The sequence below is a fragment of the Meriones unguiculatus genome, chromosome 8 (assembly GCF_030254825.1).
Source record: "Meriones unguiculatus strain TT.TT164.6M chromosome 8, Bangor_MerUng_6.1, whole genome shotgun sequence".
In the NCBI taxonomy this organism is placed as follows: Eukaryota; Metazoa; Chordata; class Mammalia; order Rodentia; family Muridae; genus Meriones; species Meriones unguiculatus.
The window spans coordinates 81,679,402-81,702,379 of record NC_083356.1 but is presented as its reverse complement, the minus strand read 5'-3'; the positions used below and the strand labels follow the sequence as shown (position 1 = coordinate 81,702,379).

The following is a 22,978-nucleotide window of genomic DNA, read 5'->3' as shown; positions in this document are numbered from 1 at the left end:
GGGTGGGGTTATTAAAGTGTTTCAGGATAGGTTAACTGGAAGCAGCTGGAGGAAGAAAAGGTACAGGATAAAGTGATTTAATTCTATTTCAATTAAAAATCATCAGTCAAAAAATATGCGGCATGGTTTGCCCACAGGCCAGTGTGGTGGGGTCAGTTTCTTATTCAGAATTCCTTCTTCTACAATGACTCTAGATTGTGTCAAGCTTACATTAAAACTGTTTAGCAAACTAAATTTTTTACTTTTTATGTTGTTGCTGTTTTTTGAGGTCTGTCTCTGTAATCCTTGCCTACCAAAATACTGTAAAAGTGCGTTTTTTATATTCTATAAATTTTGTATTTAAAATTGCTTTCATTAGCACAATTTAGATGAAGATGAGGGTGCAATTGAAGGATGTTTATAGTTGCAATAAAATTTATTAAAGATTTCTTCTTCCTATTAAATTGAATAGGGATTATTATTGAAAATCTAGGGGAACAGAACAGGAGCCTACCACAGAGGGCCTCTGAAAGACTCTACTGATTGAGGTACAAAGCAGAGGCTGAGACTCATAGCCAAACTTTGGGCAGAGTGCATGGAATTTCATGAAAGAAGGGGGAGATAGAAAGACCTGGAGGGGACAGGAGCTCCAAAAGGAGACCAACAGAGCCAAAAAAAATAAAGAAAAAGAAAAAACCTGCAGATATTGATACCCCAACTAAGAACCATGCATGGAGAGGACCTAAAACCCCTGCTCAGATGTACCACATAGACTCGGTCTCCAAGTGAGTTCCCTAGTAAGGGGTACAGGGGCTGTCTCTGGCATGAACTCAGTAGTAGGCTCTCTGATCACCTCTCTCTTAGGGGTGCAGCCTTGCCAGACCACAGAGGAAGACAATGCAGCCAGTCCTGATGAGACCTGATAGGTAGGGTCAGAGAGAAGAGGAGGACCTCCTCTATCAGTGGACTGTGGGAGGGGCATAGGAGGATAAGAGGGAGGGAGAGAGGAATTGGGAAAAAATGAGAGAAGTGGCCACAGACAGGATACAAAGTGAACAATTGTAATAAATAATTAATAAAAATTTTTTAAAAATAAAAAAAGAAAATCTATTGCACTTACGAGCCAATCTTCTGAACTCATTCAATATTATATCCTTTCAATTGGCATAGTTTTATAACTACTCTTGAAATCATCCATTACACATTCTCCTACTTTTTCAATATTATTACTTAATTATCTTACATCAATGGAACTTTTTTATAACAACAAAATTATGTCTGCATCTTCAAAAGTAACAATAAAATTGTTATACTAGGTGAATCAGCTCTTTATAAAGATAGAGAAAATGGTCAGTATAATAACAAGTTTCAAAACGCAAATGTCATAGATCTGTTTTTCTTAGAAATTGTTCAGTTTCTTTCAGCAATCTTTTGTAATTCACATTATGAGGAGCTCGCATATACATACAAAAGTATTTTACATGTGAGTGCATCTTATGTACCATCACTTTCCTATATTCATTCAGTGTTTCCATCCTTCATAGATTCCTTTGGGTCCAAAGACATATTTAAATGTCTCTCTCACTGTTGTTGCTAGGACAGTTCTCCAGTTCTTGCTCTCAGAGAAAACACTGAACAGTCACTGACTTACCATTTTTCAGAAATATGTATATTCAAAACTAATGCAGTATAGAGTATATACAGATAGATGTCTGCCCTTGAGGATCCCTACCTTTCTGAGATGATCAGATCTGTAGAAGTACCTTGAAACTCATAGGAAAACTTTTTTCTAATTTTTTATTTAACTTTTATTAATTACACTTTATTCATTTTGTATCCCCCCATAAGCCCTTCCCTCCTCCCCTCCCGGTCCCACCCTCTCCCCCTTTCTGCATGCATGCCCATCCCCAAGTCCACTGATAGGGGAGGTCCTCCTCTCCTTCTTTCTGATCTTAGTCTATCAGTTCTCATCAGAAGTGGCTGCATTGTCAGGGTTCTAGGTTATCTCCATAGATTGGTTGGAGTATGAGTCTCTGGGAAGTTCCCTGTGTTCAAATTTTCTCGTTCTGTTGCTCTCCTTGTGGAGTTCCTATCCTCTCCAGCTCTTACTATTTCCCACTTCTTACATAAAATTCCATTCACTCTGCCCAACAGTTGGCCATCAGGCTCAGCATCTGCTTTGACAGTCTGCATGGCAGAGGGTGAAAACTTTTAAGATGTTTTAAATCCTAAAATATTCTTGCCATGCTTAGAATGCGAAAATGTGGGAAAAAATATCGTGCCAGTGACATTTAACTTTTCTAATTAATGGTGAAGCACTGCACACAGGGAGAATTAATGTTACTTTGACGTACTGTAGTGGGAAGTGTGTGGAGTGTGTGTGTTTGTGTGATTTTTATCCTTGGTGTTTGCTTGATGGAATCACCAAGCTGTATTTAACAAATACTGAGTTGACCTGTGACCCATTCTAGTTAGTGACTGTATGAGAGTATAAAATTGCAGACCTGGGTGGTGCAGAGAATGCACTTGCAATTGTTGAAAAGATGAAGACTCTTGCAGTTTTTTTTTGTCTGGGATTTACCCTTGGTGTTTTTCTAGTTCAGGTCATGTTTAGGCAGCCATGCAGGTGGGAATACAGGCAACTCAGGAATTCTGAGAGCAGTGTTAGAGGGAATAGACCTCCCCTGATCTGTTCTCCAACTGATGTCTCAGTACCGAATGATCAGCCCTGAAAACACACACAAGGTAGAAACATGATACTATTGGAGCTGAACAGGTTGTGTTTACCTATATATTTGTATGTGTGTGTGTTTGTGCAACAAATAGAGATGCTATGAACTTAAAAGATCACAAGGGGGAGCTTAGGAGGGCTTGAAAGGAGGAAAGGGGAAATGGGGAAACGGTGGCATTGTATTATAATTTGAAAATTTTAATTATTTAAAATTAAAAAGACAAATGGAAAACACTATAATTTTATATTAAAAATAGAATGCTTTAGATATTTGTTTCGGAGACGGGGAAATGGAAGGAAGGAAGGAGTTAGGGGAGAAGAGGGCTAGAGGAAGGAAGGGGAGGAGATCAATCCATTGTGAAAATTCAAATGGGAAGAAAGAACAGAGACTGGGTTTTGCCTCAGAGGCTGTTCCACGGCAATCCCGGGGGGGGGGGGGATGTTTCCCAGCCAGAGAAACCAAGGCTGACTGACCTCACGAGAACCTGAAGAAGCACTTGGCAGCAACTTCTGCAGTGCCTCCGCATCGGAGTCATGAAGTGTACAAAAGTGAAGTCATCCTGGCAGCTTAAGCATGGCTCCTTATTGAGGTTAGACAATGTGTAGCAGGGCTGGGGTGCCCGAAAAGAGACCATCCTGTGGAACTGTGAAGCTGTGGCCTAAAAGACAGCGAAGAACCCAGGGTATGGAAAATGCTAGGAGAGCTCAGTTTGATTCCGTCACCAGACGGAGGAGCTGCAACACTTGGCGCTGCAGCTCGCATGTTCCCTCTTTCATCAGATCTGTTCTCTCTGCATCGTCATTCTCCTTCAGAATGTAATATTTACTGTGTATCAGGGCCTTGTATCTTGTACTCATATATATATATATATATATGACTCAGTTAAAATATTACTTTGATTGCAGAAGAGATTTTAGATGTTGGATTTTTCAAAGAATTTTTCAACTCTTAAAGACTATGGGGACGTTTGAAGTTGGCCGTGGGGGGTTTACAGCTTAAAACTGATGTGCTCAGGAGTAGGCTTGTGATGGTTACTATTTATTATCAATTTGAAAGATCTAGGATTACTTAGGATACAAGCCTTTGGGCTTGTCTCTGTGTGGTTTTCTAGAATGGCTTAATAGAAGTTCAAAAATTCACCCTTAATATGGGTGAACCCATTCCATGGTCTGGGTTTCTGGGTTGCATACAGAGGAGGCAAACTGAACATCAGAGCCCATTGCTTTCTGATTATTACCTGTATATATACTGTGACTCCTGCTCCTGACACCGTATCTCCCCATCCCGGATTGTACCCTCATACAGTGTGTCAAATAAACCCTTCCTTCATTGTTTAAGTTGCTTTTATAAATTTTTTTATTTATACCAATAAGAAATATGACGAGTGTGTCTGGAAATATATATGTATAAGCACACACATACAATCCAGGGATATTTTAATTTTTTCACAAGGCTACATAGTTTCTATTTATATAGTTTGCACATGATGTCAAAGCTAAAATTTAAGTGTCATTTCTGCATGCCTTCAGTGAAAATTTCACTAATGAAATAGATCTTTTTCAAATTAATTTCAAATAAGAATTCTGATACCATAGTATAAAAATAAATTTAAAATGCCTTGGAAAAAACTCAAAACCACTACTTCACACTAGAATTAGGCTAACCTTAGGTTTTCATTAGGGAAATTTGCCATGCCTGGAGCTGATGACATACTGCTAGGTCACACTGCTAATTTTCTGTCTGATTCTGATCCTTTTTTTATATTTACATTCATTTTCAGAACATCATTTAAAGTAATTAAACAATTTATGTTAAGGGATAAATAAAATAAACATTTATACATAGAGCCATATTCTAGGGGAGTCATTTTTAAGTTGCTAAAATAAAATAATTACCCAAATTGTTCAGTACCAAGGTTCATTTTTCAGTCATTAATTAAATCCCAATATTGCTGGCACATTTCAGTACTGACTAATGTGTGTAGAGTACTGTATTAGAATTCTGCACATTGTAAATCAGTCTTTAAATAATAAACTAGAAAAAAAGCACAATATAAAAGACTCCTGCTGCTTGCACAGGTTAGCTTCTGAGTACTCATTACTAAGCAAGCAGGAAGAATAGGAGTACAGACAGCCCTTCCCCCCCCCCAGGAAGAGAATCATATTTAAATTCTATCACGAGAATTCCTTTTGTAAACTGTTTCAGGAGCACTAGCTGAATATAAAGTCCTGTTTTGCTATTGAGCTCCTTTATAAGATGGAAGAAATTACTTAAACTTTCTTATGCTTATGTTTCTCCTTTATTTAAATAAATGCAATAATCCTTCATTAGGATATTATGGGAAATGAGAGTGATTGTGTTTTTTAAAATGCTTAGCTAGGAGCTGGGCTGAGTTCAGAATAGTTATTTACTATTTAATTTTCTAAATTGTGCCTAAATCACTTTGCTTATCATTACCAATTGGAGTTTAAAGTTTACATTATAAGTTTTTGGAATAGAGAGTAACAACTCCCATCAAATAACTATTGTCACTTTTAGTTCACTTATTTTAGTATTCTGAAAGCATAAGCTTGCCTGCCAATCTCAGCTATAAAACTCAGCTCTTCCTAGCTGTGATATAAGACATTAATAACCTAAAAAAGGAAAAAAAGAAAGATTCAGTATCCAGCCCCATTGTTTCTAGACCCATGAGTGGTAATAACATGAATGGAGATGGTGAAGAAGTAGCTCATTTCCTGCAGTCCACGGACCCAGTCGGGAAAGGGAGCTGGGCACAAAGTATACCCATTAAATTCAGGACTGTGGTGACCTCCTCACTTCAAAAAGAACCCAATTCCTAACAACCATTTCGCTATGGGCATTGTTAATAAGTTCAGCACCCTCATGATCCAGTCACTTGGCAAGAGTTCTGCCAGCTGGGGAGCAAGCTTTCAGTATGTGAGCCTTTCTAGGGACACTTCATATCCCTAATTTAACCAAGTTTGAGGAGTTGATGTACATGCATAAAAAAAGAAATATATACTAAACTAGGCTTTCAGCTAATAACCATGTTTTGACTTTATAATATTTTGATGCTTAAGAACATAAGAAGTCAGTCTGAATAATTGATCAAGGTCAATATTATTACCACAGTGTCCATTAGAAATTCCTGAGTTTATTCCCCAATAACAGGGAAAAGCAGTACAACCCTGCTAAATTATAACCACCATTAGAACAGGGAAAATTTTTTTGTTTTAATTTTATTTTTATTTTTTTTACAACTTATTCATTATATGTCCTGATTGAAGCCCTCTCCCTCAACTCCTTCCAGTCCCTCCCCCCTTCTTATCTCCAATCCTCTTCCCCTTGTCCACTGAAAGGGGGAGTTCTCTTCCTCTGCCATCTGCCAATAGCTTATCAAGTCTCATCAGGCCTGCTTGGATCCTCCTCCTCTGTCGCCTGGCAAGGCCACATCGCCAGGGGCAAGTGATCAAAAAGCAGGCAATCGAGTTCATGACAGAGCTAGCCCTGCTCCCCACACGGAGACTGAGCTGCCAATTGGCTACATCTGAGCAAGGGTTCCTTTCCATGCATGATCCTTGGTTGATGCATCAGTGGAATACTACAGCTATTAAAAACAAGGAAATCATGAGAATTTCAGGCAAATGGATGAAACTAGAAAAGATCATCTTGAGTGAGGTAATCCAGAAACAGAAAGACCTGAATGCTATACACTCACTTATAAGCAGTTATTAGCCTTATAATATAAGATAGCCATACTACAATCCACAGATCTGAAGAAGCTAAACAACAAGGAAGACCCTAGGGAGGATGCTTAAATCTCATTCAGAATGGCAAATAGGATAGACATCAGAAATGGTGGAAGATAGGGAACAGGATTGGAGCCTACTATAGAGGGTCCTCTGAAAGAATCCACCCAGCAGGAGATCAAAGCAGATGCTGAGGCTCATAGCCAAACTTTGGGCAGGGTACAGGGAATCTTATGAAAGAAGAGGGTGACAGAGGAACACGGAGGTCTCCCACAAGGAGACCAACAAAGCAAAAACAAAACAAAACAAACAAAAAAACCTAAACAGGAAAAATTTTAAGGCAAATTTTAAAGGCCCTGGCTCATACTCTGTATAGCTAGAAACTCTATTACAGAACTGTAAAAACTCTCATTTATACTAACATTTCTATTACTTACTTATCTCATATGAATTTGAACTGAGCTTCTATAAAGTACTAAATTAGAAGTAAACATAGACATTATAGCATTTGCAGTTTGTTCACTGGTACCAAAAGTTAACTGGAGTCAAACTTGAAAAAGGTTCCGTTAGCCATTCTCCTTAGAATTCAGGGAATTGTTCGGATGTTTGAGAAGGACGGCATCTTGTCAATATTCTAGCTTTGTACACATACTAGAAGGCACTGATGTAGTGGAACATAGCAAGTTTGAAAAGCTAAATATGAAATGGTTCGATGCTTACAAGATTCTGAGCAATATTTTGAAGCCATGAGAATAAAATTTTACACCAGAAGTCATGAGGCAAATTCAGGCCACCGCATGGGATCACTGAAAAGGTTGTATAAAGCTTGTTCTGCATATCATATATATATATATAATATTTTACTTACATATAATATATACTGTTTTTCATACACACACATATGGATGGATATGTATGTAAAACATAAATTAACTCTGTGTTTATAATTGTGAACAGTCAGGAAATACCTCATTATGTTTATAAAAAAAATCTGAAAACTGTCAGAACCGTAAAATGCCTCTCATTCTAAGATGTTTGGAGAGAGCGCATACGAGCTACATAGTCTATACCTCTTTGAATGGCTCATAGCCAGGACTGAGCAGTGACATGAAGTGAAACACAGGCAGCTTATGAATACATTGATGATCACAGAGCTTTACAAGGATCATGTAGTATTATAACCTCTGTATGATTATAAGCTTTTTGTGAAACAGGCAGGATAAACTACCTCAGTTTTTTAAATAGCAGATTATTTTGTTACCTTACATGGAAACAGAGTGCATACCAGAGAGAGGAACACAGTTTGGGATAGTTTTGATACTTGGGATACTTTTCTTGACAGACTGGTGTAAACATCACTTGTTGGCTTAACTGGTCTCTAAGTATCCAGTTGTGACGTGGAACAAGTGCAAAGGTCAAGTGGTCTCAGCACCAGAGCTCACTTCCCCCTTGGAATGCTTCTCAGTCAGTAACTGAATTAATGTTGATGGGATGTGATATGCCGTGCATTGACATAGCAGTTAGTATATTGTAAGGATGTCTTAACAAACTCGGGTTCTTTCATTGCAGATAAAAAGACTTGTGGACCTCATGAATTCCAGTGTAAGAACAACAACTGTATTCCAGATCACTGGCGGTGTGATAGCCAGAATGACTGCAGTGATAATTCTGATGAAGAAAACTGCAGTAAGTGAATCTTGCCTAATGACGTTGCAAGCCTGTCAGCCCATTCAATAAGCAGTATGGCAATTTTTATTTCAGTTAAGGTAAAATTTGGACCCCTCTGTCCTGAAGCTCACATTTTTATACATATATTCACATTCGGACAGAATATTCAGAGTAAATTGACCCGACTCTTAAAGGATAAGATGATTGGAATGCTTACCCTGGGAGTTATTTTCTTTCAGCTCTCAGAATTGGTAGGGGAGTATCATGAGGTTTAATGCAGCCCATTAGTATGCGATGAAGAAAGCCCTTGATGCAAGTTCATACAATGAACTGACTGATGTGCAGACAGCACAACACATATCATGTTTAACGAATGCTATTCATTCCATTTCTGCCTCAATCCTTTTACACTACAAATTCACCCATGAGCATCTTTCAGTGACTTATCATTTATCCTCTCTGGAGTAGTGAACACCATCTGCATTCAGGATGCTTTTCTCAGAAAATAGAATAACACTGATGGCATCTTCATGCTGAACTTTTATGCAACAAATTTAATACCAATAATTATCCAGTAATTATGTTTTCTAACTGAGGCAGAGTGACTGTACTTGAGCATTGATTTATCAGCAAAATTCTTATTAATGCTTTTATATGTAAGCAAAACTTAATATCACCATGGTTAAAATAAGAAAATCTCAAATTACATTTGTTAAATATTTATATTTTCTTCCTTTCTAAAATGATTTGAAGCAGATGGATGACAATAATAGCTTCTCTTCATTACATCGAACTAATAGTATCCATTCCCAGGAGGAAATAACTTAATCTACATAACAATAAATCATGAAGGCATGTAGTTGCTGGAGTGAAAACTGTAGTGAGTCACTTGGTTATTCAGCCTGCAAAGCATGTACTAATGTTTTGAATAACATTTGGAGGAGTGGTACCTGCGCCTGACAATCAAATCATTTGGAGTATCTGAATGTAGCAGCCCTGTAATTCTCGCTTTATATACATAATCCTAGTGGATCAGGGTTTACACATGTAAAGAACATTGCATGGGCTTATTAGGGATTCAGACTTACTTAGTCAGCAGTTAAAACCATCTTTATACAGCAAGGGCTCAGACAGACCCAGTGATTAAAATAAATATTAGATGAATTTATGATGATACAAATAAAAGAAAAATAAATTGAAAGTACAAGAATGTATATACTTGATGCATCAGCCATTTCTTAGATTTTTTTTTTAATATGCTTAGTCATAGTCATTTAGATACCTTGAGCAAACACTCCGTGCTGAAGGAAACAAAGGAACAACAAGGTGGGTGAGAAGAAACCTTGGAGACTTAACATTTAGTGCAGTTTCTCTCTTCCCTGCTTGTAACTAAATGTTGAACCATGGGAGTTATGACATTCTAGGCCAATTCTCTATCTACCACATTTTACATTTATTTTGAGGTAGAATTTCTCTACACTGAGCAAATCTGACTTTAAATTCACTGTGTTGCCCCAACAGCCCTTGGATTTGTGATCTTCTTGCCTCACCATCCGGAGTACCTGGGGTTCTAATCTTGCACCACCAGGCCCAGCTAAAGTAGAACTTTGTTCAGTGAGTTGTTGAAATTGTACAAGAAATTAGATTATTTCTCTAGTAAGAAAAAGAAGGAAGAAGAGAGGATGAGCACGTCTGAGTCAACTGGGATTCCCAAAGTGGCTGAACATTATCGCTCAGACATTTAGAAGTCAGCTTGTTGCAAAGAAAGGTGACAGGCACTGGTCGTTGAAAACATATCCATTAGGATCAGATGGAAGGGGAAGAGGACCTCCCCCTATCAGTGGACTGGGGGAGGGGCATGGGGGGAGATGAGAGAGGGAGGGTGGTGTTGGGAGGGGACAAGGGAGGGGGCTACAGCTGGGATACAAAGTGAATAAACTGTAATTAATAAAACAAAAAATAAGTTTAAAATAAAAGAAAGACTAAAGGGGCCAGGAGGGTTTTTTTGTTTGTTTGTTTGTTTGTTTGTTTGTTTTTGCCACATGGCATGCCTTTAATTCCAGCACTTGGGAAGCAGAGACAGGAGCATCTTTGTGAGTTTCAAGTCAAGGCAAACCTGCTCTACTGAGCAAGTTCCAAGACTACACAGAGAAACCTTGTTTGAAAAAAAAATAGAAGAGAGAAAGAAAGAAAAACTAAAGGAAGATGTCCATTTAAAATTATGTGTTCTTCTCTTAGTTTTATATTTATTCTGAGAGGCAAATGAGGCATTTAAAAACGCAAACACCAGCACTTCTAAATAAGCAAAACATTACCAGTGAAGGAAGAGTCATTGCAAAGAGATTAGAAATACAGAAACTAAGCTTAGGCAAATGTCACTGCGGTAAGATGCTATCAACAAATGTCCAATCTCTGATATTAAAGCTAGCGTAAGTGTATACTTATATACACAGCAATGTTCAAACACATATGTACTTTATGTTAGGTGTACAATTCTTAATTTTTATATGTGCATGTACATGGATATATATATATGTGAGTAATAGTATATTATCACAATTTTCAAACTATTGACCACTAATGTTCACTTTAATGTATATTCATCACTTCCTCTTAATCATTTATTAAATAGCAAAACAGACCAGAAGTAATAAACCAGTTTTCCTTTTAAGAAACAGCACCCACTTACTTTTTAATTTTCTTTTGTGTAGCATTACATTTAAGAAACAACACCCACACACTGTTGAGTTCTTTTTGCTTTGCTTATGAATGTAACTTAGTGCACCTTATTTTAAATTCTGTTACAAAACTATAGTTATGTGCATGAGAATAATTAATATGGTAGAAGAACCATTAATTTCCAGCTGGGTTTGAATTAAAATATGCTTTTCGCATTCTTACATTCATACAGGATTATCAGTCCATAGACATTGTCTCTCATCTGCTGATCATTTCCTTTGTTAAGTGTTCAATGGATATTGCTTTAGCAATGGTCTCTGCTCTAAAATCAAGGAATTATCACTGTCATTTGAATCAGTTTTGTAATTTAACCATAGTCTTGAAAACAGCCTAATAGTCCCATCATATTCTTACTTTATCAATAAAAATGATATTATGCCACTGAAGTTTGCTATGTAATCAATGCAGATAGCATAATATATAATATATTTTTAATTAAAATGACAGTAATTATAATTTTAATGCCATGTACTTTTATCACAGAGATTAGCTTTTGTGCATGGAGAAGTCCCTCAAGTTTACTTGAATGTCTGGATTCTTCACATTGAGTCTACATCAAATTATTTTATAAATATCTTTTGCAATATCTGTGTTGTAACAGTCCTTGGTTGTTGACACCCACATTAATACAACTTTTGTGAACACAGAATAGCTGCTGCTCAGTGAAGAATCTGCTGTGCTGTCCTGTGAAGTCTGTGGTTTAGAAGGTTGCTTTCCTTCAACGTTGGTGTCTTCAGTTCATTTATGATAGTGTTGAAAGCACTTTTCAATGCTTAGGTTGTAGTTTTGCCTCCCAGAGTAAGATGTGGTTTTGCCTCCATTAGTATAGAGAGAACTAGCTATTTTGTGGGGTGGCTCCTTTGAAATCCAGGAATCCTCAAAGACAAGGGAAACAAGCCCCCACAAACTTCCTGGCTGTCAATATGCCTCGGCAAATTTATGGCAAACATGGTAAATTGTTCATGTGCTGGTTTCCCCATCCAGTCTTGAGATAGATAGATATACAGTTTATGTTAGAGACAATTAGAATGGGAACAACATTTTAGCAATTCTAGGTGGAAAAGGCTGCATTTAGACTTTCTTTCAGATGGATTAGCTACCAGCCTTGCTGCTGCTGAGGTTTTAATATGCATGAATAGTGAGACCAGGACAACAATCTCAAACTGTTCTTCTACTTTATCTGAAAGGCCTGAAGTTTTTATAAGCAAATGAAATATTAAAATTGACTGATTTCAATTTATTTTAAAAGTGTTTCAAAGTCAACTAACTAAAGGCAAGTACATATTCTTTGTCACATTAATGAGTGTTAAAAAACATTCCTCAGTGTCACATTTGTGCATGGAAAGGCATCTTTGCTACTCTTCAGGCATTTTTGCTGCTCTCTATGTGCTGGTAAATTTTAGGGCAAGGCAAAATATACTAAAAATTAACCCTGCCAATTCAAAACATTTTCATGAAAAAATAGCAGTCTTTCTCCTTCCTTACTGGAGCAGCAAATCTAATGATTTAGGGCAAACATTTTATAAAACAAGTTGACTCTGTAACTATTAATTACATGTCTCCAAGAGACTGTGTAACTTATTTAAAATCTTATGTCAGCAACTTCCAACTCTCCATACAGCAAAATATGTCAAAGCCTTGGAATCCACTTAGCACATAGGGAATATATTTGTCTTTAAATAGAATAAACACAAGCTATAACAGAACAAGAAGAAATCCTGTTCACCCTCAGGCACAGGTGCATAAGTGTTTTTCCCTGTGGTTTCTAAGTGTCTAGGTATGTTCTTTTTTTTAATTTTATTTTTATTAATTACAGTTTATTTACTGTGTATCCCAGCTGTAGCCCCCTCCTCCATCCCTTCCCAATCCCACCCTCCTTCCCTCTTCTTTTCCTGTGCCCCTCCTCCAGTCCAATGATAGGGGAAATCCTCCTCCCTTTCCATCTGACCCTACTCTATCAGGTCCCATCAGGACTGACTTCTTTGTCTTCCTCTGTGGACTGGTATGGCTGCTCCCCCCTCAGGTGGAGGCGATTAAAGAGCCAGTCCATGAGTTCATGCCAGAGAGGGTCCCTGTTCCTATTATTGGGGAAACCTCTTGTACACTGAGCTGCCATGGGCTACTTCTGTGCAGGGGTTCTAAGTTATCTCCATGCATGGTCCTTGTTTGGAGTATCAGTCTCAGAAAAAACCCTGTGCCCAGATTTTTTGGTTCTGTTGCTCTCCTTGTGGAGCTCCTGTCCTCTCTAGGTCCCACTATCTCCCCCTTCTTTCATAGGATTCCCTGCACTCTGCCAAAAGTTTGGCTGTGAATGTCAGCATCTGTTTTGATACCCTGCTGGGTAGAGTTTTTCAGACGCCCTCTGTGATAGGCTCTGTCCTGTTTCCTGTTTTCTCCCTCTTCCGATGTCCATCTCATTTGCCTTTCTGAATGAAGATTAAAATCAATAAATTTGAAACAAATAAAACAATTCAAAGAATCAATGAAACCAAGAGCTGGTTCTTTGAGAAAAATCAACAAGATCGATAAACCCTTGGCCAGACTTACTAAAAGGCAGAGAGACACCATCCAAATCAACAAAACCAGAAATGAGAAGGGGAACCTAACAACAGACACTGAGGAAATCCTTAGGTTTTACAATCATTAGGTCTTACTTCAAAAGCCTATACGCCAAAAAATTTGAAAATCTAAATGAAATGGACAATTTTCTTGATTGATTCCACTTGCCAAACCTGAATCAAGACCAGGTAAATCAATTAAATAGTCCATATCCTGTAAGGAAATAGAAGCTGTCATCAAAAGTCTCAAAAAAAAAAAAACAAAAAACCAACAACAACAAAAACAAAAAGCCAAAAACCCAGGGCCAGATGGTTTCAGTGCAGAATTCAACTAGACTTTCAAAGAAGAGCTAACACCAATACTCTTCAAATTATTCCACAAAATAGAAACAGAAGGAACATTACCAAACTCATTCTATGAAACTACAGTCACCTTGATACCTAAACCTCACAAAGACTGAACAAAGAAAGAATTTCAGGCCGATCTCCCTTATGAACATTGATGCAAAAATACTCAATAAAATACTTGCAAACCAAATCCAAGAACACATCAAGGATATCATCCATTATGACCAAGTATGCTTCATCCCGGTTATGCAGGGGTGGTTCAATATATGGAAATTCATCAATGTAATTCACCATATAAATAAACTGAAAGAAAAAGACCACATGATAATCTCCTTAGATACTGAAAAGCATTTGATAAAATCCAACATTCATTTACGTTTAAAGTCCTAGACAGATCTCAGGGATACAATGCACTAGGTATGTTCTAAATGCACTCTCTATATTTTTCTAAGAAAAGTCATTTTGTTAACCATCATTTGTTTAAAACATGCACAGTTTTAATCTAAGAATAAAATTCCCTGTGTTTACAAAGTTCAGTAAAATACTATAGCTTTTGACTGTGGTGATGGTGAGAGTAAATTAGTAAAGTAGAGAGATGAAACAAAAAGAAGTCTGTTTCTTACTTTCCTTGAAGCATTCCTGGAATGTGTAGAAAACAATATACACTGTCTTAGTTACAAGCATAATCTTGAATATCGAGTTGTATTGGTTCAATTAAATGTTAGTTAGTTTGATTACTTAGTCATTTAGAGTGAAGTTCTTACTCTCTCTGTGCCTCAGTTTGCTCATTTAGATGGGGGATAGCCATGTATTTACCTTGTAGCATTATACTGAGGTTTGAGCACTGTTAGTTCAAGTACTCAGCCAAACATATTCCTAATGTCTAATGGCAAATAGATCATAAGTACCTGACAGTTATAGTTTTTATTAGTATCACCAAAGTTATTTTAAGATTAGGGATTAGAGCATATGTATATATGATATTATATATATGTATATAATATCATATATACATATCTTATACATATATAATATCATATATACATATCTTATAAAGACAAGTGACAGAGCAGTTACTTAATGCCCACTAAACAAAGTAGCAGAGTCCTGCTAGAAACTATCTATTTAGGAATGTTTCTGCGTTTGTTGTTATTTGGATTGGTGTCTGAGTTTTTTGTTTGTTTGTTGTTTATTTTTTAGTTTTGTTGGCTTTGTTTTTGTTTGAGAAAAGCTTTTGCTTTATAGCGAAGCTAGCCTGGAATTTGCTAAACACTCTAGACTGGCATGAAACTTGGGATTGTAGGTCTCACTATTAGGCTCAACGCTCAACCAGTTACTTGTTTCTGTTCTTCTGAAACATAATTTATTTTATTTTATTTATAGATCAATGGTCATATGCTAAGGCAAGGTCAATTCTAAAGCAGAACAAATTTCCTTCTGATATATGTTCCTTTCTCACAGTTCTTCAAAATTCTCCTTTATAAAAATGTAGGAGCCACAACACCAGCCGAGCACTACCCAGAGATTGAATAGCTCATGGACAGAGATGTTTAATAGAAGGCTGCATTGATGAACAGCTCAAGTAGAGTGTTTCCTAATAGAAGGCTGAGCTGTTCCTAGACAAAACAGTATCAGTCTTCTTGCAGGTGTTTCTCTGGATAGATGTCATTATCTGTTCCTCCTTCACATGTAGAAAGGTAATATTGCATTGGCCCTAGATGCAAAGAGAAGGAGTGAAAATATGCTTAAAAGATATTTACGTAACACCTAAAAATAGACTTATATAATCAAACAGTAAGTTAAAATAAATAAATAAAACATTTGTAAGAAACAGTGATAAAGAAACCAGTGACTGATTTTTCTCATCCAAGATGGCAGCCTGGAGAAGGGTGATTCCCAGCTGTCACTCTGACTACTTACCAGAATCAAGTTCTGAAATCTGACCTCAACATGGTAAAATAAAGAAATAAATAAATAAATAAATAAATAAATAAATAAATAAATAAATAAAATTCCCTTTAAGGCTGAAGTCAAACCGTTAAGGCATGCTATTTGATTTTAGTCCTATAAGGCATTTGGCAATTAACCTAATAGTGAGGAAATTTTCAGAATTGACAGGGCTAAAATAACAACTACACAAACAAATTGCCTTTTTTTTTTTTCAAAGAAGGTCTACCACACATTCACAATGCCATGTTTGTCCACCCTTCTTTTCCCATGGAACTCTGGATTCTCCTATGAAAAAAATCAAGCAAACAAAATCCCTAGCACACATAATTAAAAATAACTATCAATAATGTTTAGTGTCCTATCATGTTTTTAAATGCACTAATAGATACCGAATGGCAGGAAATGTTTATTAAATACATTAAATGGCTTAGAACTCTAACTGGAAAAGTCCATGTCACAGTAAACTAGTATATAAATTTTCTACATTTGATTGTCCTTTTCTATTGTCTTTTATTACACACTAACCTATCTTTTATAGTTCTCAATATGTTTTGAATAATGATTTTCATTAACAACTTTAGAATTACATTTGAAGGGTTAATATAGCATGTTCCATAAATTCTTCCTGAGACTTTTTTCCTAAATAGTCTCACTGCTTCTGCTTGCCCAGTCTCTTTTCTTTTTCCATTGCCTCCTCATCTTGATCAAAATGAAGCTGATAAACACTCTCACCCCATGCTTTCTATTTCCAGAGCCACAGACCTGTACACTGAAAGACTTTCTCTGCAGCAACGGGGACTGTGTCTCGTCAAGGTTCTGGTGTGACGGGGAGTTTGACTGTGCTGATGGCTCTGACGAGGTAGGGATCCCTGGGAATACAGACGGTAAATCAGGTTTCATGCAGGGTCATCACTGTTCCGTATGGGAAGTGTGACCAACAACATCTCTGGTCTGGATGCCCCGAGGTAAGTTGTAACTTCTGCGTTATGCTGCACAGTCCTCACAGAATAACTGTGCTACTACTGACAAGCAATTCTATAGTCTGTTTAGACACCTGACCAAGGAATAGGATGTTTATTTATAATTTTGATGAAGTATTTATGGCTGTTATTAATGCTTTGTACATTTTGAAGTTTTTCTTCTGTAGCTAAAGCTTCACTGTGGGTCATCAATTTTCATAGAATCATGGGTTAAGCTTTCCTTTGATGATGGATCACAATGCATTTATTATAAAGTCTATGCTTTAGGTAAAAATAAGAGATAGTGTCTGTGGGCAACTCTGCAAGCTTGAGTTGTGCCGAGGCTTGCCTGCTATGTATGATGTGACTCCATGAAACTTTAAGACTAATCATACTGAAATAATACAAGCTTTGTGCTATACCGCTGAGGTAAGTGCAGGAAGGATCGCTTTAAAGACTTTTCTTAGTTTAGCTGAATGGGAGGAAAACAGGGAATGTGAATGAACCCAAGGGAAAAAGTGGTTTTTAGTTTCTTATGGAAGTCATTGATCTTTTCCTCATATAGTACTGATCTAGATATTTGTTGCCTCTTCAGCAAATACATGCATTCATTACTCATGGAAACAATTCCATCTCATTTAGACTGTAGAGGATCCTCTGCACAGCTTTAGAGGTTTGTTTCAGGCCTACCTTCCCTAAATATCATCTGATTCCTTGCCTGCGGGAGAAACACAACTTACCTGTACTGTTTGTCGAATAGTCCACACAATGTAGGACTTTCCCAGTGTACCACCATTCTTACAAGGAAAGACACTTCCATTCCCTCACCATTTTGGAAAAACCATTCTAATCATAGCTAGGAATACAGGGGTTTTGGCAAAAATTATGTGTGACTTCTTAATTCAAAACCAGCAAACCTGAACCTCAGATTTGTGAAAATATCTCAGGAGAAGTGGGAAAATATCCATTTTACTCACGGGTTATTCACAAAACAAAATCTAAACAAGATTCTAGGTGACTACATAGTTTACAGTGATCAGTCACGTACTTATTTATCATCTGTCATTTTAAAATGTTTTAAACATTGCCAAGTCAGGCAAATGTATTTCATGCAAACTTATCTATGCCATGACAATGTTTTTGTTCTTATCTTGCTTTCCTACCATTCTCCAAAAACTTTAAATATATTGCTTAAGCCTTACGATTTCTTGTTGCAGGTTATTACTAGATGTTCAAATATATAAGAAGAATTAAAAATCTAGTTTTAGTGTAAATCTTTCCAAAATATTATTATTTGGAAGTAATTGTATTTATCAACAGCATTCATCTCATTCATTGAGTTGCTGGGCACAGCACTTTCCTGGCTGAGTATAATTCTAATTACTAAGTCTTTTCAAGGCAATACTCTAAAGAAATCTTTCTTTAATATAGTCTTCGTTTACAGACAGTGCAATCTGTTACTAAGTTCTATTTTTTTTTCTTTAAACACTACAGCAACATTTTGTTTGATATAAGACAGCAAAGCAAAAGATCAACAAGAGAACTTAGCAGAAAGTTAGAAAGACAATTGGATATAGTATTAGGTTAGTGGTAAGTAGAACAGTTAGGAGAATTGTAGTCTTCTGTATATACATATATTCAGTGCCATGTGCTGTTAATAATATCTTCTCAAAACAAGATGAAATACACTTTAAACCTTGCATTAGCTTAATCTGCCGGCTGCATAGAAACTTATCTTTTACAATTTTAAATTACATTTTTATTTAGTTTCGTTTAGTTTTCTTTTTATTGAGCTTGAGGGGGGACTGTGAACATGTGCCGCAATATGAATGTCGTCAGAGACACCTGGGAAGAGTTGGTTCCGTGCTTCCTCTTCCGAGACTTCTGGGTATTGCACTTAGATTGTCTGGCAGTAAATACAACAACAAAATAATAAAAAAGTTTTAAAAATCAGTAGGAGATCCTGCTTAACATTTCTTTTTTCGCAAACCATCTACATCTAAAAACAGTACACAACCAAGAGATACCTAGGAGTAACGGCTCAGTCAAGTTTTCACAGTGGTTTATAAGTATCGGTTTTCACTTGTTAGAAACGGGATATTATGGGGGGGGGTGTGATTCTAGGTCTGAGAAAGAACTTCATACCATGAAGTGCTAATAACACCATAGGATGTGAGCACACAGGACTGTATGGTCAGTGACCACAGGGCATGGAAACAGGCTTGAAAGGGCCTTGACTGACAGAGGGATTAAGTTCAGTATCTGAAAGAAGATGCCGTAATAGACTGAAACACAATAAACATAAAATCTGCGAGTTCATAATATTACTTAAAAATAAGATCACAACAGTAAGTTTTGGGTTTGCTAAGATATTAACATTCTTTAAAAAATGTAAGCTGGAGCTGGAGAGTTATCTCAGTGGTAAATAGCTTTTGCTTACAATTTCCTATAACTACAGTTTCAAGGAAATCTAACTCTCTCTTCTGGTCTTCTTAGAAACTGCATGCACATGATGCTTATACATACATGCAGGCAAAACAGGCATGGGCATAAAATCAAAATAAATAAATCTTGAAAAAAAAAACAGGTTGCAATGAGTTGGTAGAGGAGGACAAATATATTCAAGATATTTTTAGAAAATCTTCAAATAATAAATACTGTAAAAAAGATAATATAACTTAGATTTGGAGTGTAAGACTTTCTTTAAAAGAATAATACTTCTAAGGAATAAATATTATTTCTTAAAAAGAGAGATTGGGAAACAGTTTTTAAATGCAAACATAGTTTTTCCTAAATTCAATGTATAGATCTACTTTGAATTTTCATTTTGCCAAATAATATATGTAAATAAATAAAGATATTTTATGTGGCTTACACATACTAAGAATTATTATTTTTTGTGTATCACTGTTAATTTTCCAATGCCATTGTTGTGTAAATATATTCTGATATATATGTATATATAGATAGATAAATATAAAATGTGTAGAAGGTGGAGGAAACATGAATTGTGAAGTCTTGATGAATAAAATATGCAGATGACAGTAACCTCTGGTTGATTATATTATGCTTTTAATTATTTAAAATAACTAACAGCCAGCCCTCATAAACATACATACATAATACCACATTGTAATTCATATCAAGCTTAACTCTTATGTTAGAAAACATCTAGAGGCCCACCTTCTCTATTGTTGTCGAAACACTAGACACACCAATGCTATTTATTATTAATTTATTTTAGTTAAATGACACTAATATAACTATTCGCTAAGTCTGGGAATGTTTATCAGATAGTTGTCATCATGGAATGGATTTAAATACTTGGTTCATAAATATGCATAATCTTTTGCACATGGGGCTTAATTATATATCATAACTAGAAAAACAAACAACAAAAAAAGCTTCAAGCCTACACATTTTTATGAACACAGACATAAAAATTCCTACCATAATACTCACAAACTAAAGCCAACAGCCTGTTACAAAATTATTCACGCTGGTCAAGAGGGATTCATTCTAGGGATGCAAGGGTTATTCGGTATCTGTAAATCAATAACCTTAATACACTGAGACAACATGATAAAAACAGATGATAAATTTTATAAAAACAGGATGTCCTCTGAAAGGATCTACCCATCAGGGGATACAAGCAGATGAGGAGACTCACAGCCAAACTTTGGACAGAGCACAGGGAGTCTTATGGAAAAGTTGGGGAATAGAAGGATCCAGAGCGAACAGGATTACCATATCAAAGAACAGAGCCAACAAATCTGGCCCACAGGGGCCTGCAGAGACTCACGCAACAACTGAGGATTACACATGAAGACGACCTAGGGCCCCTGCTCAGATATAGTCAGTAGACAGCGCACTCTGCATGAGGGTTGCCTAGTGAGGGGACTGGACATGGACCCTGTTGCCTCCTCCTTGATCTCTTCCGCTGGGCAGGGTGGCCTTGCCAGGCTACAGAAGAAGAGAATGCAAGCAGTCCTAAAGAGACTTGATACATTGTCTGTGGGCAGTTGGTCAGGGAAGAGGGCTTCCTATTTCTAGGATTGGGAGGGGCAGTGATAGGAGGGAAGAAGAAGGAAGTGTGGGACTGGGAGGGGATCAAGGAGGGGGCTACAATTGGAATATAAAGTGAGTAAACTTTTTAAAAATTTTGAGGAATAAATGTGCAAGATTAAAAGAGAGAAAAAAATAATTTTAATGAAATTTAACTGTCATTTTTAATTTTTTATTATTATCATTTATTACAATTTATTCAATTTGTATCCCAGCTGTGGCCCCTCCCTTGTCTCCTCCCAATCCCACCCTCCTCTGCCTATGCCCCTCCCCTAGTCCACTGATAGAGGAGGACTTTCTGCCCTTCTATTTGACCCTAGCCTATCAGGTCTCATCAGGACTGGTTGCATTGTCTTCCTCTGTGACCTGGCAAGGCTGCACCCCCCAGAGGAAGGTGATCAGAGAGCCTGCCACTGAATTCATGCCAGAGAAAGTCCTTGCTCTCCTTACTAGGGTACCCACTCAGAGACTGAATCTATAGGCTACATTTGAGCCAGGGTTTTAGAGTTTCAGCCTGACTTCCCTTTTTCATAGGCAGTGCAGAACTCCTAGCACATTTTGGGAAAAGTAGAAATTATTGTACATAAGAAAAATATCAGTCCAGAAAGATATTTGGACAGAACAGCTCTTTGAAACCCATGTTCAGACTAGAGGTGGGTGAATATCACTCTCATTCATATTCCACAGTGAACTGAGGGATTTCCAAAAGTGCATGAGTTATCCTGTTTGACTTCTAAATGAAGTCTTTACCTGAATAGTAGAAGTGGCCATTCCACAGTCATTTAGGCACAAATGTTATGAAGAAAAACCTGATTCATAAACAGCTGGATGGTGAGAGGATCAGTCAGAGGAAAAGAGATCAATACACATAAAGCACAAGGAGAGAGATGGATGACAAGATGAAAGGGATCTCCCCAGTGCTTGTTCTTTGTTCGATGTCCTATCCACCGTGAAACGTAGCTGACCCACAAGTAAAAACCAAACCAAACCAAACAAAAAACCAAGCAAACTTAAAACAGCTATTTTGAGTATGAGTATGATAGAAGTCCTTAAAGGGGAAACAAAGAAATCCCACAAGAAATCTATGAAAACAAAACAAACAGTGGGAAAAATGAATAAAACCATTTATGATATGAAACTAGAAATAGAATCAATAAAGAAAATCCAAACTGAGGGAAATCAAGAAATGAAATACTTAGAATCTTAAATAGGAACCAGAAGGGCAAGCTTCAATCAACACAATGTTTCCAAAACAAGTCTTCACAGGATAATTTTCAGCTTCATATGGAAACACATACAAACAAAACAAAAACAAAAGCAAACAAACAAAAAAAAACACCAACAACACACAAAAAAGAGTACAGCTGAACAATTCTGAATAATAAAATAATTGCTGTAGGTATCACCATCCCTGATTTCAAGTTGTACTAGAAATCTATAGTAATTAAAAATAGCTCTATGCATGGTACTTGGTTGGAGTATCAGTCTCAGGATAGACTCCCGTGCTCTGATTTTTTGGTTCTGTTGCTCTCCTTGTGAAGCTCCTGTCCTCTCCAGATCTTACTATTTCCCACTTCTTTAATAAGATTACCTGCACTCTGCCCAAAGGTTGCCCATAAGTCTCAGCATTTGTTTTGATAGTCTGCTGGGCAGAACCTTTCAGAGGCCCTCTGTGGCAAGTACCATGCATGGAGATAACCTAGAATTCCTGCACAGATGTAGCCCATGGCAGTTCAGTGTCCAAGTGGGTTTCATAGTAATAGGGACAGGGACTGTCTCTGATATGAACTGTTTGGCCTGCTCTTTGATCTCTTCCCCCTGAGGGAAGCCTTACCAGTCCACAGAGGAAGACAATACAGCCACTCCAAATGAGACCTAACAGACTAGGATCAGAGGGAAGGGCAGGAGGACCTCCCCTATCAGTGAATTTGGGGAGGGGCATGAGTGGTGAAGGAAGAGGTGGGGAGGGATTGGGAGGGGAGGAGGGAGGGAGCTACAGGGGGGATACAAAGTGAATAAAGTGTAATTAATAAAAAAAATTTAAAAAATAGCTCTATTGGCATAAAAACAGACACGTTGATCAATGGAATCAAACTGAACACCCAGACATAATCCACATACTTATGGATACTTGGTGTTTAATAAAAAAAAGCCAGAAATATTTATTTTATTTCCTGGTCTAAGTGAAATTCAAGCATCTTCCCTCAACCCCTCCTTGGCTTCTTTGGGTC

At 37.0% G+C, this 22,978-nt stretch overlaps 1 protein-coding gene across 1 annotated transcript in view; it reads left to right on the top strand.

The window, feature by feature from the left end:
- The window catches only part of Lrp1b (LDL receptor related protein 1B), a 2,037,254-nt gene that overhangs the window by 1,871,245 nt on the left and 143,031 nt on the right, over positions 1-22,978 (top strand). The window contains exons 67-68 of the mRNA XM_060390094.1: positions 8,030-8,146; positions 16,476-16,582. Coding sequence (XP_060246077.1) covers positions 8,030-8,146; positions 16,476-16,582 — 224 coding nt within the window. The remainder of the gene's footprint in view (positions 1-8,029; positions 8,147-16,475; positions 16,583-22,978) is intronic.